This window comes from Hoplias malabaricus, chromosome 15, assembly GCF_029633855.1.
Source record: "Hoplias malabaricus isolate fHopMal1 chromosome 15, fHopMal1.hap1, whole genome shotgun sequence".
Taxonomy (NCBI): Eukaryota; Metazoa; Chordata; class Actinopteri; order Characiformes; family Erythrinidae; genus Hoplias; species Hoplias malabaricus.
The window spans coordinates 30,822,005-30,841,521 of record NC_089814.1 but is presented as its reverse complement, the minus strand read 5'-3'; the positions used below and the strand labels follow the sequence as shown (position 1 = coordinate 30,841,521).

General features: G+C 42.0%; 1 protein-coding gene across 1 annotated transcript in view; it reads left to right on the top strand.

The window, feature by feature from the left end:
* The window catches only part of kctd16b (potassium channel tetramerization domain containing 16b), an 86,299-nt gene extending 67,475 nt beyond the window's left edge, over window positions 1–18,824 (top strand). The window contains exon 2 of the mRNA XM_066646518.1: window positions 18,364–18,824. Coding sequence (XP_066502615.1) covers window positions 18,364–18,824 — 461 coding nt within the window. The remainder of the gene's footprint in view (window positions 1–18,363) is intronic.
* Window positions 18,825–19,517: the final 693 nt, after the last annotated feature.

Genomic DNA, 19,517 nt, shown 5'->3' with positions numbered 1-19,517 from the left:
ACAAATAGGAAAGCTACCAGGGACATAAAGCAAGTAGGACCGAGTACAGTAGGTACCATGTGGTGGAAAAGCACCATAAAACCCTTGGATTCATTGTATTATTTGGTTGTACTCAGTTTGATTGGAAACGTAATGGTAAATCAACTCAAAATGAAATGGAAAGCAATGCAATGTCCCCACAATTCACATGTACTAGGTTGTGTTGGTTGGGGTGGGGAGTGGTGGGGGGCACTCTGGCCTGTTGCCCATGTCTCACTCTGAGTAAGAGTCCTTAGCAAGCTGCCTAAAGCTGCAAATTACACCTCCTACCTCATTGGTCAGAGACTGTAGCTCATCTGTTGCTGCTCATTTTTGTATTGGCTGTCTTCTAGTCCTTTATCAGTGAGCACAGGACGCTATTGACTGGATATTTTTGGTTGGTGGACATTTCTCAATCCAGTAGTCACACTGAGGGCTTTAAAAACTCCAGCAGCACTGCTGTGTCTGATCCACTCTACACCAGCACAACACACACTAACACACCACCACCACGTCAGTGTCACTGCAGCGCTGAGAATGATCCACCACCCAAATCACACCTGCTCTGTTGGGGTCCTGACCATTGAAGAGAAGGGAGGGGATAATAAAGTATGCAGAGCAACTGATGAACAATAGGCAGTAGTTGTGCTCCTGTATAGTGGAACTGCTAAAATGTACAAAGTGTGTAAATAAAAGGTAGGTGTTTCTATGTCAGTGATTGTTCAGTGTGTATACACACACACACACACACACACACACCCTTCCCATCGTTTCCTAAACTCTTCTGGTGGCTGATATTTTTTCGGCCCCGGTGAGCCAGGAGAGCCACAGCGAGAGAGATGGGGAGAAAGAGAGCTCAGCGAGGGTTTTAGTTCTCCTCCTGTCACATCGTATATCGCTTCTCTCAATCCATCACCAGGTGCCGTGACGAATGCCGCATCAACACTTTCCACCCGTGGCCGGCTAGATAAAGAAGTCTGGCTGGCCGGGCCAATATGTTTGCTCTTTGTATGTGGCTGTGGCAGTCGGCGATAGAGAGACACAAACAAGAAAGACAGAGGGCCCTTGGAGCCAGAGCCGCTCTGAGGAAGCGGTAGACTGCTGGCTCTTTCTTAAAGATTCACAGAGCAATATATCTGAGTGGGGTTTAGCCATAAATGGGAATGACCCATTTGCGGTGCTGTGCTCATACGTTTGCCTGTTGTTTTGCACAGAATTTATTTAGAGGCAAACTGGGACTATGAGCATTGCCTTGAGTTTAGACCCTGAATATCTCTCATTTCTCTGTAGGATTCGAATAGTAACGTTAGTTTTAAGCTCCTGAAGGTCTATTTCAATAAGGAAATCAACACATATATTATATCCAATATTAGAAAAACTGTCACTGTGTAGGACATATTCAGTACCTTCAGTTAGGGAACATAACTGTACCTTATTCTATTATAATTGTAGATTTTAAATTTGCATTGATTTCGTATGCTCCATTTCATCTCCATTCATTTTAATATACACAGCTTTATAATGAAAGATTACTAATCTTTCACCTTTACATTCTTTTCTCTAGAAGGAATGTACCTTTAGGGAACACCACTGGGCATTAAAACCACTGTTGTACCTTTAATAGTACATTTACACTGTTTGTACCTCTAATGGCAATGATGTACCTCAACTGTACCTTTTTGTGTAAGATTGGCCATAGAATTCCAAATGTATGTACATATATATAGCATACACGTAAGTAATAACATAAATTGGACACATGCATAATATATGGATGGCGTATATATATATATATTTGATTGGTCAGTGAATACATATATGTACATAAGTAAACATACACCAATCAACTTTAAACTTGTGACCACCTCCTTGTTTCTACACTCACTTTCACATTCTCTCGGCTCCAGTGACCACACATACATAATTCTATAATTACATACTGTGCCGTAGAATGCTCAGGACCCCTACTGCGGGTCCAAATGGATCAGACACAGCAGTGCTACTGGAGTTTTAAAGCCACTGCTGGACTTAACATAGCACACCAACCAAAAATTAGCAGTGTGGGCAGCATCCCGTGTCCACTGATGAAGGACTAGAGGACGACCACCACAAACTGTGCAGCAACAGATAAGCTACTGTCTCTGTCTTTAGAGCTACAATTAGGACCAATGAGACAGGTGTGTCTAACAGAGTGGACACCGTGTTTAAAAACTCAAGCAGCACTGCTGTGTCTGATCCACTCATACCAGCGCAACACACACATTAACATCACCACCATGTCAGTGTCACTGCAGAGAATTATCCACCACCCATATCATTGACAGGGGGGGCGCTAACAAAGTATGCAGAGTAACACTTGCACTACACGCTGTAATTGTAGAACTTCAAAATGCTCGTTATCGTCGGTGGAGCGGAGAGAATGGACATGGAATGCACAGACAAAGGGGTTGTCATAATGTTATGGATAATCTGTATATATCTATGGCAACACTAGGTAGTGTTTTTGTGATGACCAACTGATGTTGCTACCCTGGGCTCAGCACATGCTGAAACTGCACTATGAAACTTTGGGACGAGGGCAGGAAACCACCACAGCTTTCTCTTGATTTCATGACAGTGCTGTAAAAGTGAAATACACTCTTCAACCTTAATAAGGGGAGCCCAGGAGGAAAAATACTAAATCTTACCTGTTGTTCCTTTAAATAATGCCAATTGCAAAAGAGGGTAATTATGCTATTCTTAATCTAATGATGTATATCTGCAACAATTATATAGCCATTTATCAGATTTCTGCATGGGTCCAAAGGGAGAGCCTCATACTTGAAAATAAATACAGTGAAATGCAGTGCAAGAGCCTCAGATTACTCTTAGCTCTGTCGTATGGCAGTTTGGCTTTGTCCTGGCTGTAAAACTAGCTGCAGATAGGAAGAATATCTTGCAGGTGCACAACTGTGTGGACTTGTTTTTGAGGGAAGGGACAGGCAGTACACCCTAGCCATTTATATTCTGTACCCACTCACTCTGAAAGCGATTTTTTGTTTTTTTAAGGAGCACAAGACAACAAACAAAAACATAAACCCCTCCAAAAAATATGGATATGCTTTCATGGCTGGAAATAGATGGTCCTAATTAAGACTACTTCATCACAACAGAGAAATCCACAGCAGGGCTGGCTGAAGGCTGGCATATTGCGCAGCAGTGGAGGCAGTCTTGCTTCAGCTGAGCGGAGAGCAGCCTGATGCTCAGAAGCAGTGGAAGAGGCTGTGTCGGAGCTGGCGCAGCAGGGGCGGGGTGGGGGATGGGTTCAACTTAAAAGTGTCGCCTAATGAAGGAAATCTCTCTCTTTTATAATTGCGCACTCAGCCCCGTCCACACGAACCCGGATGTTTCTGAAATCCTTGTTTTTGGAAATCTGCCCACGCTGCCCACTTGATTCTGAAAACATGTCCACACAACGTACCAAAACTGCTTGATGGCACTCGCACAAGCAAGCAAGGCCACTCAGAGACACCGCGACATTCAAAACTATGTCCCACAAACTGCCTGATTGACCGGGCCTGGTCTAAAACGTCCATTCACAGGAAGTGTCTCTGTGGGTAGGTGGTCTGCTCAAGCAATAAATACTGAAACATTAACAAACAGAAGGAGACGTGCACAAAGTGTTTGTGTTTTTAAAAAGCCGCATATGACCATGCTGAAATTTAGGGCATCCATCTTGGGTATCAGGGTTATATCTGGATAAAGTCAAGCCACATAAGCTGAAACTTCACCTACTACAGATGAAACTCCTCCCAGGACAACAAAACTCCACCCAGTTCAAACAGAAAATTCTCCCAGTACATTTGAGTCTCCTCCTAGTACAACCGAAACTCCTCCCACTACACATGAGGCTCCTCCCACCACATATGAAACCCCTCCCACTACAAAACTCCACAAAGTACAGACAGAACTCCACCTAGTTCAAGCAAAAAATTCTCCCAGTACATTTGAGACTCCTCCTAGTACAACCGAAACTCCTCCCACTACACATGAAGCTCCTCCCACCACATATGAAACCCCTCCCAGTACAAAACTCCACAAAGTACAACTCCTCCCAGTAAAACAAACTCCAGCCAGTTCCATCAGAAAATTCTCCCAGTACATTTGAGACTCCTCCTAATACAAACGAAACTTCTCCCACTACACATGAAGCCCCTCCCACTACACAGGAAGCCCCTCCCACTACATATGAAACCCCTCCCAGTACAACAAAACTCCAAAGTAGAGCCAGAACTCCTCCCAGTAAAACGAAAACTCAACGCAGTTAAACAGAAAAGTATCCCAGTAACTTGAAACTCCCATTTGAAACTCCTCCTAGTACAACCGAAACTCCTCCCACTACATATGAAACACCTTCCTCTACATATGAAACCCCTCCCAATACAGTCAGTAATCCTCCCAGTAAAACAAACTCCACCCAGTTCCATCAGAAAACCCAGTAAACATTTAGCCGTTGATTCAACTTTGAAATAACGCAATGACTGCCGTCTAACCAACGTTCTCTTAAGGTTGAAAATGAAAGTTGAAAAGACGTCCAAACAGAGACATTGAAAAGACGACTATTAGACGTATTTTGGACGTCCATTGACGTTATTAATTGGTCCTGAAATAAATTACTTGTATAAAACGCATTTTGGACGTCCACTGACGTTATCGATTGGTCACCACTTAACTAACTTATTAAGATGGATTTTGGATGTCCATTGACGTTTAAAATATGTCCGTGACGGACAGACTACTTTTAGACCTATTTTGAATGTCCAGGGACGTTCCTTGTTTACTGGGAATTCTCCCAGTACATATGAAACATATGAAAGCAGGTAGTGTCGCAGTCACACAGCTCCAGGGAACTGTCTGTGAGGAGTGTGGTGTGTTCTCCCTGTGTCTGCGTGGGTTTCCTCCGGGTGACTGTCTGTGAGGAGTGTGGTGTGTTCTCCCTGTGTCTGCGTGGGTTTCCTCCGGGTGACTGTCTGTGAGGAGTGTGGTGTGTTCTCCCTGTGTCTGCGTGGGTTTCCTCCGGGTGACTGTCTGTGAGGAGTGTGGTGTGTTCTCCTTGTGTCTGCGTGGGTTTCCTCCAGGTGACTGTCTGTGAGGAGTGTGGTGTTTTCTCCCTGTGTCTGCGTGGGTTTCCTCCAGGTGACTGTCTGTGAGGAGTGTGGTGTGTTCTCTCTGTGTCTGTGTGGGTTTCCTCCGGGTGACTGTCTGTGAGGAGTGTGGTGTGTTCTCCCTGTGTCTGCGTGGGTTTCCTCTGGGTGACTGTCTGTGAGGAGTGTGGTGTGTTCTCCCTGTGTCTGCGTGGGTTTCCTCCAAAAACACGCATCGTTAGTTCCATTGGCTGTATGAAACTATACACATGTGACTGGGTGAAAGTGAGATGCTCTGTGACTGACTGGCATCAGGATTCTTACCCAGCACAAGCCTAATCATGTTACAGAAAACGAATGAATCAATGAATGAATGAATTAATGTTGGATGAGCTGTCTTCAACAAACATTTGGTCATACTGTGTATTTTTTACCATTTACACTATAGGTCCTACATCACAGTTCACAGAAATACGTGGAGAAACTGCTCAATTTGGAAAAGATTGAAAGCTTGAAGACACTTTATTTAAAGAGTTTGTTTATTCGGCGGTGCTTCTTTGAGTGTGTTACGTCTGTCTTCTTTGAAATCAGATCTCTGAGATAATGAGTGTCAGTTTGTTTGCTTAAACTGCTTCTTTCTAACAGCAGCCTGCTGCTAAAAACATATTGAAAATGGATGGTTTAATTTGCTGCCTGTTTCACAGCATGCATATATATATATATATATATATAGACACACACACACACACCACACAGAATGATAACTGGATTACGAACACCTACCTTGTATCTACACTCAACGCCCATTCTCTCAACTCCACTGACCATACAGGAGCACTTTGTAGTTCTACAACTACAAACTGTAGTCCAAAATGTAGTATTGCTCTGCATACTTTGCCTTCTTTAACCCTGGTCTTCAAGGGTCACATGGTGTGTTAATGTGTACTACACTCATTCCAGCAGTTACACTGATGGGTTTGAAAAACTACAGCAGCACCGCTGTGTCTGATCCACTTACACCAGCCCAACACACACTAACACACCACCACCACCACATCAATGTCACTCAAATCATACCTGCTCACCTGCTCTGTGGTGGGTCCTGACCATTGAAGAACAGGGTGAAAGGGGGGTAAACTAAGTATACAGAGCAACAGATTCTAATTAAATTTGGCAGTTATGTTGGCTATAGCTAAATCAGTAATGTACAGAAGACATCCATCCATTTTCTTCATTTAGACTGTGCTCACATTCAGTAAAGTGTAGAGCTTCCTACAGTTGATAATGAGTCAGATGCTCTTTGGCAGCGTACAGTAATGGTCGCCACTCTCCGGACCGTACATCGCTTCACAGATTCGCAGAGCCTGTGGGTAGTAATCCATCCACAAAGTTTAGAGCTCCTGCTGTAGCATAAAGAGCACTGTGTTGCGAATCCCAGCCTCGCTCATCAGCGATCCCATGGGTCAAAGAGAAACAAACGCTAAAATAAACGGCTCCTCTCCTTCGCCACCACCACTGTCCGTATTTCTCATGTCTTTTTGGCATGCGTCGATGCTTTCTGGCATGGAACAAGTCAGCATCCAGGCACTTCTACATCTCGGCTGGCCAGCTGAATTGATGAATTGATAAGGCCAAGGAGGCGAGGAAGATAGATGGGTGCGAGGGCAGGCAGATGGATTCTGGCCGCGTAGGCCGCAGTAGAGGATTGATCAGCGCTTGATAGCCGGCAGGGGGGCACTTGAAGGGAGGGAGGTGGCACAACCCTGTCAGCTCTCATACGAAAGACCGCCTCTGTGGCAGACAGCCCACCACTGGGAGCTGATGGCAGCTCCACAAATGATGTCTGGACTCAGAGTTAAGATTGAAGCAACGAGAACTGGGTTTTCTTTTTTTGTGATGAACAAATGTCACTCCTTAGAGTCATGGTTACCCTCTCTCCTGCTTTTTAGAAGGTCTCACCTCCACCTCAACTCCACTCCTATCGAGATAACTGGGGTGGATGAAGCTTGGACATTGCATAGATGTCCAATCATTTTGTGGAAACATCCTATCGACCCTAACCAGCATGTGGTCCCCACAAGGAAGACTCAGAACTTCAGGCAGCCAACCAGCACACAACTCTCAGGGTGCAGATGGGGGATAAGTGCTTTCCTCAAGGGCATGTCAGCTGTGAATTTGAACATCTGGCTTCATCGCCTTTTTCCTTTAAATGAGAATGAACCACTCACTGTTCCCCTGCACCTGAGTGTGCAGCAGTGAGGAGCTCTGGTTTTTTCACCATTTTCGCTAGGTTTTCTTACTTCTCCATTCTTGTTTTCTCACTTTTTACTCAATGCCCTTACTTCTCTGTGCTCATTGTGTTGTTCTGCCATCTTTAACCTCATCTTACGCTTTCACATCCACTCCCAGTCCAGCGCTGTGATTGGAGAGACTCTGATGAGGAGGCAGGATATCACAAAAGTGATTACTCTATGTAAGAAGTAGCTCAAAATCAGAAGTTTATTTCATCCCATGTTTTCAGACTTAGGCAGCTTACAAAAACCTGATTGGGTTGGAGGTTAGTAGGCTCCAGATCCAGAAATTAAGTCATTTTCTCATATTATGTCCCCTTTATTGGTGAGGCATTGCCTTGAACAAGACTGAGAAACAGTGGATTGCATTATGTTGTTGACAAATGCAAGTGCTAAATTTGGCTAACCTGTAACCCAGCAGTTTTATAAAGTGTGTATTGTTCCATCTCTGAGGACAGAAGGAGTAAATATAGACCTTCACTTTGGGAATCAGACAAAGCTGTCACCCTGTGGAGGCAGGCCTGGTGGAGAATGAGCATTTTTAGCATGTGTGCTTGGCCTGAGAGACAAGAGCAGAGAGGCAGCATGCCTGTCCTTACCGACTGAGAAGGCCTTGAGCAAGAAACTGTAAAACATTACCAGTGATATACAAGGTGAAACCTCAATACAGTCCAAGACTGTTTGAGTCAGTATCCTACCAAGACACCGCATCATGTTTCAAGTTCAAACCCAAGCCAGATAATACATTCGATCTGAAACTGACCCAACTGTGTTCTCCCTGTGTCTGAATGGGTTTCCACTGGATGCTCAGGATTCTGCCCACGATCTAAAAACATGTTGGTATATGGACAGGCAGTGTCCACTGGTGTGAGTGTGTGAGTCACTGGGTGAGTGTGTGATGCCCTATGATGAGCTGGGACCTTGTCCAGGGTGTGTTCCCACCTTGTGTCTTAAGATTTCACGTAGTTTTTGGCCCCACCATGACCCTGGAAATTTTGAAGTGGTTACAGAAGATGAATGAATGAACCTAACTAGCACCTAACACTAGGGTGACCAGATCTGAGATGGTGAAAAAGAGGACACTGCCGTTGTATGTTTAGCTGAGACTATGTGTGCTATTAGGTCCTTAACACCTTTATTTGCTACACAAAACATGGGAATTCATCCAAGAACTTACATTTACATTTCGGCATAGCTGCTCCAGATAAGGGTAGGTACATGAGCTTTGCCTGACGTAAACAAGGACCACTGACGTGCAGACTGACCAATTAAATGTTTACAGAGAAGGTTATCGACCAATAACGGTAGCTCTACAGTCAGACCGTCCAATCAGAAGATTTTAGGCTACTTCACCACGCCCCCTTCTCACTCAAGCGAACCAATCGGAGTAGGGAAGGGCGGGACTAGTTTGTGAACGAAACGCTTCTCGAAGTTCTATGTAAGCTCTAGAAAAACAAAATCCCGGACGTTTGTGAAATTCCGCCCGGACATTTTTTTAAGTCTAAAAAAGAGGACATGTCCGGGTAAAAGAGGAAGTCTGGTCACCCTAACTAACACTACATATGCTAGTCACTTGGTGCTGACCAGACAAATCCAAAGAAAAGCATGTATCTTCAAAAACAGTAACTTCACAGGAGAAGGAATAAACTTTCTTAATTTTGGGAGTCAAAATCAACTTGTAAAAAAAAGTCATTTTTGAGCATTTCTCTTGGTCCATTCATCAGGAAATTTGTGAAAGACAACTGTTCAAATAATGTAGTTAACAAAAAACAATGTGACAATGTAGATGCATGTTTTGTCATTGGACAGTGACGATATGCTAGTTTTGAAATTAGTTAACAGCCATCGTCATTGCACATATAAAGACATCAAATAAACAACAAACAATATACATAATACTTTCATGCTGCATAGAGATGGTATCGTTTTTCAAGGTAAAGAACTTAGGGGGACAGAGTGGGAAGAAGGCTGTGAAAATGGCAGTCATAGCATTGTAGCACAACCCTGAAACAGCTAACAATGCGTCTGTATTGCTCTTGTCTCAAACTGCAAGACAGTGTCATTTCAGGTGCAACCTGTACACCACCCTTCAGTCAGAGGTTATTTCCGCGTCCTAAAGCCGAGAATTGCCTCATGTCTCTGCTGTTACGCAACGGAAGGCTGTGCTGTATGGCAGGACCCTTTGTTCCTGCATTGTGCCCTTCATTTTTGAGAAATCAAAAAACCCACCTGGTGTATCCTATAAGCCTTTCTGTCACCAGTAATCATCACACACCGTTAAGAAAAGGATTAAACAGCAAAGTCCTGCAGCATCTGAATTTGTATTGAAATGTAACACTTAAATATTTTAAGCTAAACTATGTTACTGTTGGGGATTTACAGAACTCTTTCATTCATACACCTACACAGACACAGGGAGAACACACCAAACTTCTCACAGACAGTGACCAGACGTAGGGATTTACCTCACAAAGCCTGGACATCGGAGCTGTGTGACAGCAGTGCCACTGTGCCATCTGATTTTAGACATCTCTGGTGCTTCTGGGCCCTTTCCTGAGCACATAAACCTAAAGATTGTGGAGTAAACTGATCATTGTGAGAGCTCAACACACTCAAAACACCTTTTTTTTCCCACCTTCCCTTAAAGCGCCTAAGGGCTTTCTTAAGGAAATCGTCATTAACCCTTAAATGTTCCCTTTAGCATTCCGTTAAAACTGCTTAATATTTCATAAAGCTCCATAACCGTAAATTCTTTTTCCATATTCATCTAAAAGAACAGATGATTTCTCCTCCTGGGTCCTGTTAGGTTTTGTTTTTTTGTTCGCTCCTCGTTTCCATTTTGTTTATTTTAAAAGTCATTAAGACACACCTCAAACAGTGGCATTCAGTAAATGTTCCTTTTAATTGTTGTTGAGGCATCGTTGTCATGGAAACTGTAGACCTTTATAGCCACAATACATCAGTTTTTCCCTAGTAAACAGAACACTAGGTACATTTTTGTTTTTTGAATTTTCCTCCTGAGGCACCCCTAGGCTTCATTTGTAGTTGAGAGTAAAAAACAAAAAACGAATAGTGTTTTTACAGCAATGTATTGATATCAAGTTGGTTTCGTACCCGCCTCCAAAAATTACACAGTGCAGTTTCTGCAGTGTGGAGCCCAGAACAGATGGCAGAGGCCATGTTTTTCCTACTACAGGAGAGTGAAGCCTAGCAATGATCCTGAAGCTGTAATTGTAAGGTAAACATACTACCCAGTGTTCCATTATTGGAGCAATCTGTTTGCCTCCTCCCGAGACGTGAAGCTCGAGCAGGTTGCCAGTTTGAGGAAAACTGAACGAAAAAGCAAGAGACGAGTTTAAGAACTTGAACAGTAATCAACATATTTACACAGAAAAGTGTTCATCATTTCACTAAAACAACTAAAACATGCAAAAATGTCAACATGCGGCTACCGTTTCCCTGCATTTGCAAGTCTTCACTGTCCAAATCCACCTTAAATATATAGACTAGACTGTTACTTATCAATTTTCCTTCCACTATAAATGTCATTTAGGAGGCAGATCGTCTTATCCACAATTTTCATGGTCAAACATTTCATTCAACTTTACATGTGTCCATTTACAAGTCTTAGTAGCTTTATTCGACAGTTTTTTTTAGCTCTCTGTTCCACCTTAAGAGCGGAAGCTAGAGCTATGGCTTTTGAAACATTTTGAAGCAACAGTTAATCCACTTTACCTGTACCTGAACCACCTTACATTTTTTAGACACAGTTGGTGTTATTCCCTATGTTCCCTTCAACAATAAAAGTCATTTTAGGAGGCAGATCCTTGCTTCTTGTTCACAATTTCCATATTCAAGCATTTAGTTCCACCTTAAAAGTGTCAGTAAATGTCTTATTTGTGTACCAGCTTCTTATTGAATACTCCCACCTTAAACAGCTAATCGAAGCTAATGCTAGCGCTAGGTTTTATAAACAAAACTCATTTTGAAACACTTATTTCCCATTTTATCCACTTAAAACACACAACTAAAGACTATGACACAACTATAGTGACATGCTTATATTTGCTGTCTACTACCAAGCTTGAGTTCTCCATTCCACCTTAAATAGGTGAATATGTGAGAATTTTCATTTTTACTCCTTAATTTGTGTAAAACACACCACAGAGAAACACACATGAATCAGCCTCAATTCCTTTAAAACAAACAAAAAAATGGTATTTACACTTTTAAATCATGTTGTTATTCACCTTCTTTGTATAAAACACACAAAACACAGTCCTAACATTTTCAAACATCGCAATGCCTCACTTTCTTTATTTAAAACACACAACTTATAGAGTTTACTTTTATTAATCTATACATAGGCAGCTGTACTTCTATAAAGTTTTTCAAATGATTTGCTGTTACCTGTTCAGGAGAAAAATTAGCCAGCTTTGGCTTTGTTCTGTAGCGTTGCTGCTTTTAAACTGCCTCCAATTTTCAAACACAGGTCCAATATTTCCACTCATTTTACTCCGTCTCTGGTCATGGAGATTTTTAAAAAAGGGCAGTGGGATTTTTGGGTCTGATAAAATATAACATTAACTATGTTCACTTGGTCATTTCATGGCTGCGAGACAGTGTTTGTAAACCTGGCCACACGGTGGACTGTAACATGATTGGACAGAGGGCGGGACTTAGGGGGGCGGGATCACAGGACTCCGGACTGGACACTTTCTGAATGAGAATATACTGCTTCAGCAATACTGTGAGAGGCAGCAGTGCTTTAACTTTGACTGTTTCCTTAATCTATGATCACACTCCCTGGACATTTTATTACCAAGTACAGCAAATATCCTACAGATTGCTCCTTTCAGTAGTGGAAACATTTCTTAATGTTGTATTAAATAAATAAATAAATAAATAAATAAATAAATGAATGAATGAATGAATGAATGAATGAATGAATAAACACACTACTGCCACTTATGATTCCCAAGTCAGAAAGTAGGACTGTGATAACCTAAAACTAAAATTTAAAACTGACTTTATTTACTATTCAGAAATTGATGCACATCAGAAAAGCTCTTTTAAATAAGTACAGGTTATTTAAATTAATCTTTCACATTTACTGAGAGGTAGAGTTCCTCAGGACTCTGATTAGCTTGAAGCTTCACTTGCCACACCACCGTAGGAAAGGACACCACCTACATGTTAGAAAACTGCTAAATTAGACCATGAAACTGGAGCTTATGTCAATGAAGAACTCCAGAATTCAGCCACAAATTTAGACACAAAACATTAGTGTTGGGAATCTGTGCCTGGATCCAATGCCCGACATCCTGCATCAGGCGTCTCATCTACAAAGGCCCTCTTCATGTGAATGGAGTAACAGTGAGCGCTCTCGTCTGATGCGCCAACAGACATCAGTGGACACTATGCTGCACTGGGAGATCTTTGAAGCCTGCGATTCTGCACACATGGCAGCATGATGCTGCTAAAGAATGCAATTATCTGTTTAGAGGCTCCTGAAATGAGGGGAGCCGTTAGGGGTCTTATTACCAACATCCAACAGGCACACCTCTGGAGACCAGGAAAGGACGAAATTGCTAATGGGGAAATTTCCGCTGACATCTAGAACACTAATCGTGCTCTCTCTCCTTAGTCGAACTCAAAGCTACTGCAGCAGCCAGTAGTGCTGTTTCTTAAAAGACATGTCTGGAAATTGTATATATATTTCCTTAGGTACAGTATCAGGTTCTCTGCAGAGGCTAGACACTGACTTAGCATGTCTTTGCACTGTGAAGGAGGATTTTACCTGCCGCTACTCAATAAGAAATTATGAATATTTGTAAAATGCTCAGCCATTTAATATAGATTGCCGTTTAATAAATGAATCATTTATTGTATTATTAATATTGAGTATTTGACTGTAGATTCACATTATTCAAACAGTGAAGGAAGTGATGGGTGGTGCTGGTGAAGTCAGATTGCAAAATGACTTTATTTTCTTATTTTTCAATTTTAGTTTTATTTGAATATACTTTTATATAAATTATTTATAAAATAGCATTGTGTAGGAAATATAACATCATGTAATATCTATTTATGGGCCCATGGATGAGGAAAATATCCACCCAGAACAGGATCTTTGTTCCTGTTCATATGTGTAGAAAAGAAGAACTCTTATTATGATGTGCTGTTTTTATTTGTTAGTTAGTTAATGGAACATAATAAAAGTCCTGGACAAATTGGATTATTTGAGCTGTTCTTTTTTTATTATTATTATTTTTTCTTAAATAAACACACTGTGGTAGTTTGCTCATTGTTACAACTGGGGGTGGGGTTGTAGCATTGTAGCTTTTGGAGGAAACATTTTGGATATCTCTGCAGTAGGGTCTAAAAGAGTAAATGAGCAGCATGTCCAACTTCTATCCCGGCAAGGCAGATAAATGCTTCGCCAAAATATCCACCAAGGTCTTTGTAATATGTGATATTTGTCACCGTTGTTTTGCTGCATCCTGTTAATTCTATTTAGACAGGGAAATTAGCCAACAGCAGATTTAGCTGTTGTGCTATATCAAGGCCTATTTTTCAAAACACCAATTACAAGACTCCAGCTCATCGATCAAAGACTCCTCTCTACACCGACTGACACAAATGAATTCCAGCTCTAGTTGTATATAATGGGCAAAGGGGGGTTGTATAAAAAAAGAACACTCCTGATGGGCCACTGCTTGTGGTTTGATGTTCCGAATACAAGAAGCTGTCCTGTATTGCTAATGAGAGTCCAGAGTTATTCAGAGTTGCTAACATCACTGTCATAGCATTGTATCACAGATACTACTTTGTTGATGGCAGCCATGGCCTAAACCTTTCCACAAGTGTGCTAAGGAACCAAAAGTCACCAGAAAAATATGGGGTTGGGGGGAATTGAAGGAACAGCGCTCTCTCTTTTCTCAACATACACAGCTGATGTGCACTTGAGAAAGGCACAACTGCTCCCCGGGCAACTTAGGTGGCTGCTTGCTGCTCTGGGTGTTTGAATGTTCACTGCCTCTAATCACTAGGAGCAGTGTGTGTGTGTGCCCGTGTTTTCATCAATCAATAGCTTATCAACGCAGAGATGAATCGAAACCTTTAATATTTAGTGGCAATGCTATCACTGAAATATCATTTAGAAGACTTAAACAAAGTTTGCAGAAATTAACTATTGATTTCCAACTCCTCAGCCAGTGTTTGAAGAGAGGACAACTTCCTTCATGTTTCAACAGACATATCACCTCGCTCTCTTAAAGGGGACATACTATAAAAAACTACTTTTTTCAGTGCATGGGCAGGTTAATTTGGCGATCTGGAGCCCACCAACCCACACACTGTGAAATAATGCAACAAACACAACTAACACAAGTGCAGAGAAATAAGAGCATTGAGTAAAAACAGAAATAAAAACAAGAAAAGGAAAGTAAGAGAACCTAGCGAAAATGGCTAAAAAACAGAGTTTCTTCTCCTCACTTCTCACAGCTGTGCGCTCAGATCAGGGTGAACAGCAAGCAGCTCTTTCTCATTTAAAGGAACAAGTGCTGAAACTGGTCTGTTTAGACAGGATGAGATTGCCGCTGTGAGGTTTGGTGCTTTTGGTATTGTGATCTAAGCATGTCACAGATGTTATATAGCTTCTAGAAAAGGGATAAAATATGACCTCTGTAAACATTCCAGCCTCGTAGTTTTTTGATAACTACAAAAACTGACAGGATGTGGGAGCCAGAAGGTTTTGTCACCTGTGTCGTGCCTTCCAGAGGTTTTCCTCCACACATGGACACAGCCACATTACAACCAACCAATTACCTTTTATAGTACATTCAATTAAGTCTGTGTGCCCCCGATTACGTGCATAAACATCTATATAGACAACTAATGACTCCAATCAAGAGCAGGATCGCATGCTGTGAATCATTTCTGACATCCGGAGTGGAATTTGCATAATTAAATGCAAATGGACTGAAGTTGCATAATTAAAAATATGACATGGATCAGTGTTGGTAAGTGTAGTGTAGATCAGTGTGTGTGGGGGGCGGGGAATAGTGCAACAAGACACAATGCCTTAGTGACGGCCCTCGGAAAAACACAGCCTGGGTAATTGACTTCATTAGGAACACTGTGCGTGGTGAATTGTGATGGAAATTGCCTTTCCACCTCAGATGGTGTCCCTTCATAATGGACACTCATACAATACACATTTTAGAGCTTGAAATATTTGTCTGAATGCAATTGTAACTGGCCGCCTGTATCGGGTTTAGTGCTTTGGGTGATTATGATCCTGTTCGAGTCCATTTCAGACAGAATTATGCTGCACTTGGGTTGGTTTCTCACTCAAAATCTGATTATGAGGTTCAGGCCCTGTTGAAATAGGCCTACATTATTTTGGCCTTGGGTCAGGTTCAGACTCAAAACTTGAAGTGGTTTGGGTCAGTGCATACAGGAAGTTCAGAAGGTTGTATTTGGTTTCAGGCCAAAACTTCAGGCCTGATTAAAGGTCTAATAGGGGTGGCACTTCACTTATAAGGTTGGCGATTCACCTTTGTAAGTGGAGAGTAAAAAATGCTTAGTCCTGTCACTGACATGAAATTGGGCTGGTTCCTCGTTTTGGGAAATGCCACACCACAAGAAGTACTGAGGGGCTGTAATTGGTTCCACTACAGTTTTTGCCTATAGACTAGGCCATGCAGTTAAGGAGAGGTTTTTGTATACATCAGATGACTTACAACCCCACAAATAGAGACTTCACTGGAAGGGGACTAAGCTTGCAGCAATGTCGACAAACTGATATTAGCTATTAATCCTGGTATTATACTGTATTATACTGTAGGTTACATGATATTTAAATATATTTAATGTAAATTTACTGAACAGGACACACTGTAAAAAAGTTCTTGTAAATTTTACAGTAAAATACTGGCAGCAGAGTTCCACTGTATATACACTGTAAATACAGGAACACTACTGTTTTTCAAATCCCTCTCTCTCATTTTGGAAGCATGAGTTTAGTTTCATTTTAGCAAACTCTGTACCGCTAGGCTAGCTAAAGTCAACAACACAGAAATGACATGGCAAATTTGTGCGCAGGAGGGTCAAACCTACACTGTAAAAAATTGCTGTAAATTTACAGTGAGTCTGCTACAGTATTTTACTGTAAATCACGGTATTTACAGTAAATTATTGCATTATTCAATTACAGTAATATGCTGTAAATCTGAAATACAGTAGTGTTCCTGTAAAAAAAAACAGTAAATGGCTGGGAACTCTGCTGCCAGTATTTTACTGTAAATCGCAGTATTTACAGTAAATTACTGTATTATTCAATTACAGTAATATGCTGTAAATTTGAAATACGGTAGTGTTCCTGTAAAAATACGGTAAATGGCTGGGAACTCTGCTGCCAGTATTTTGCTGTAAATCGCAGTATTTACAGTAAATTATTGTATTACTCAATTACAGTAATATGCTGTAAATTTGAAATACAGTAGTGTTAATGTAAAAATACGGTAAATGGCTGGGAACTCTGCTGCCAGTATTTTACTGTAAATCGCAGTATTTACAGTAAATTACTGTATTATTCAATTACAGTAATATGCTGTAAATTTGAAATACAGTAGTGTTCCTGTAAAAATACGGTAAATGCCTGGGAACTCTGCTGCCAGTATTTTACTATAAAATTTACAAGAATTTTTTTACAGTGTATTTAGATTTTGAAGCAGAGGTGAGGTGGGGAAATTAAAGAACACAACATGCAGGTTAACATGAAAGACGCGGTGTGCTATAATGTTTTCCTATAATAACATAGAATATAAAAATTAGTAATCTAAGGGCTGCTGTAGAGCCCACTTAGGCAGGTCCACTACTATCCGCTTTATGACATCACTAGAGGAGCAACACCAAAACACAACACAAAATCACAAGCTACACACAAATTGCGTCCCATTTCGGCTCAATACGGAACACGTTTTTAGTGTCCAAATACGGGACGTTACTCTATTTTACGGTATAACGTATTTCAGGGGCAATGCCACTTCTCACAAGGATCGCCTGTGGTTCATCACTTTGTTTCAAACCTCATAAAACATTGGTCAAATAGTTAAAAAAAAATACTGTTGATATAAGAGTACAAAACTTTAAAGACAGTACAACGTACTGTAAGATAATTCTGGAAATCTGGAGAAATCTCATTTTGGTAAAGCTCAAGGCCTCAGACAGCATCACAAGAGAAACTATCATGTCACTGTGATAAATATAGCCCATGGGCTAAAGAGTAATTTGAAAAAAGTTGTTACGTAACGCTGTCTGCTGCTGCATCATGAAATGCATCTGAAACACTATAATGAAGTGCCATACATCAAATCCTGACAAGATCTCTTGGCCTTAGCTATTTTCAGATGGTTCAAAAGTGCTGTAGACAGAGGACATTTTTGGAAATGTGGCTGTAATTCAAATGTGATTTTGTCAAATCTTCTAACACAGGGGTGCCCACCTCCAGTCCTGGAGGACCGGTTATACCTCTGCTCACACACCTGAATCAACTCATCTGTTAATTGGCAGGTTTAAGGGGTGTATTTTAGCAGAGCAATCACCAAACTTTGCTGGATACCGGCCCTCCAAGACTGGAGTTGGGCACCCCTGTTCTAACATAACCATTCTAAGAAAAGATAGTAGGTTTCTTTCCTTGGAACTACTGTGATTTTCAGTGCTGTGATGTGCCGCCATCACATCCATCTTGTTGTAAAACACCATCTGTGTGAGCAACTCCATGATACTACATTTCTCAAATGACACTAATTGATTATAAAAAATAAAATAAGTAAAGTTGCTTTATTGCTTTGTGGAAAATAATTGTAAAACATCAGAATGTGTGTGTCTTTACTGTCATTAATATTCTCGTCCATCTGTTTCAGGGGGTCCGTCACGCTGGTCTTCTCCCCCCTGTGATTGCTGCTGCAAGGGCCACAAAGGCGATGGCGAGGGCGAGAGCGGCACCTCCTTCAACGAGCTCTCTACCTCCAGCTCTGAAAGCCAGTCAGAAGCAAGCTCTCCGCAAGGCACGGTCATCCGTGGCCCCGTGAGCCGACAAACACACGTTCAGACATTGGACCGCCCCCCGAAGAAAGGCCCCGTTCAGCAGCTGTTGCAGCAGCAGCAGTCCGAACAGCGTCGCAAGAGCGACCTCCTCCGCACCCTTACCGCAAGTGCCCGGGACACTAGCACCAGCAAGAAGAGGCCTGCTAAGGAGAAGATGACCGTGGAAGAGGAGCTGGAGAAGTGCATCCAGGACTTCCGTAAGATCAAGATCCCAGACCGCTTCCCCGAGCGTAAATACATGTGGCAGGCTGACCTGCTGCGCAAGTACCGTCTTTGAGGGACCAGGGGGGGGGATTCGGAGGAACTATAGACCCTTCTCAAAGCAGGAATACAAAGCTGTGAGCTGTGTCGATGTACGCAATTCTTCACTACTGCCTCGGACTCGCGTCTGTCCTCAGATCACTTCTGATAAAGAGTGATTCAATGAACGATCACTTAAGACTTTCCTTCAAGTTGACTCGAAAGCTTTTTTGTCTCTGTAGCCCAGGAAAAGCATCGTTGTTATGAGAGAAACACACCTTCCTGGTCATTTGGTTCGTGGTGTCCTTTTGTTTTTTTCAGCTAGCACAGATGAGCACAAATGTATGTCTGTCATTGACCTTAGCATGTCCGTGGCACTAGCGGGTGCGCTCAGTTGGCCCAAAGGTCGGATGACGAACGCACACATAAATAATTCATATTGTCCCCACAGTGCCCCTCGCTAAAAATAGCGTGGACGTGAGCGCCTGGTTTGATTTCAACACTTCGGAAAGACCAACAGAAGACCATGCGTGATTCCCTGCCACCCACCCCCAACCCCTTTCAGCTTTTCCTTGCACCATTTCCAAACCCCTGCTACTGGCCCAATCCCTTCACCTTATCAGTCTCCTTATGGATTTAGTCATGGTGTATAAAGGGTTCTGCACAGTAGTTGGAAACTCCACAACATCTTCTCCTTCACATATCGAAACCGCAGTCTATTCTGCTGATG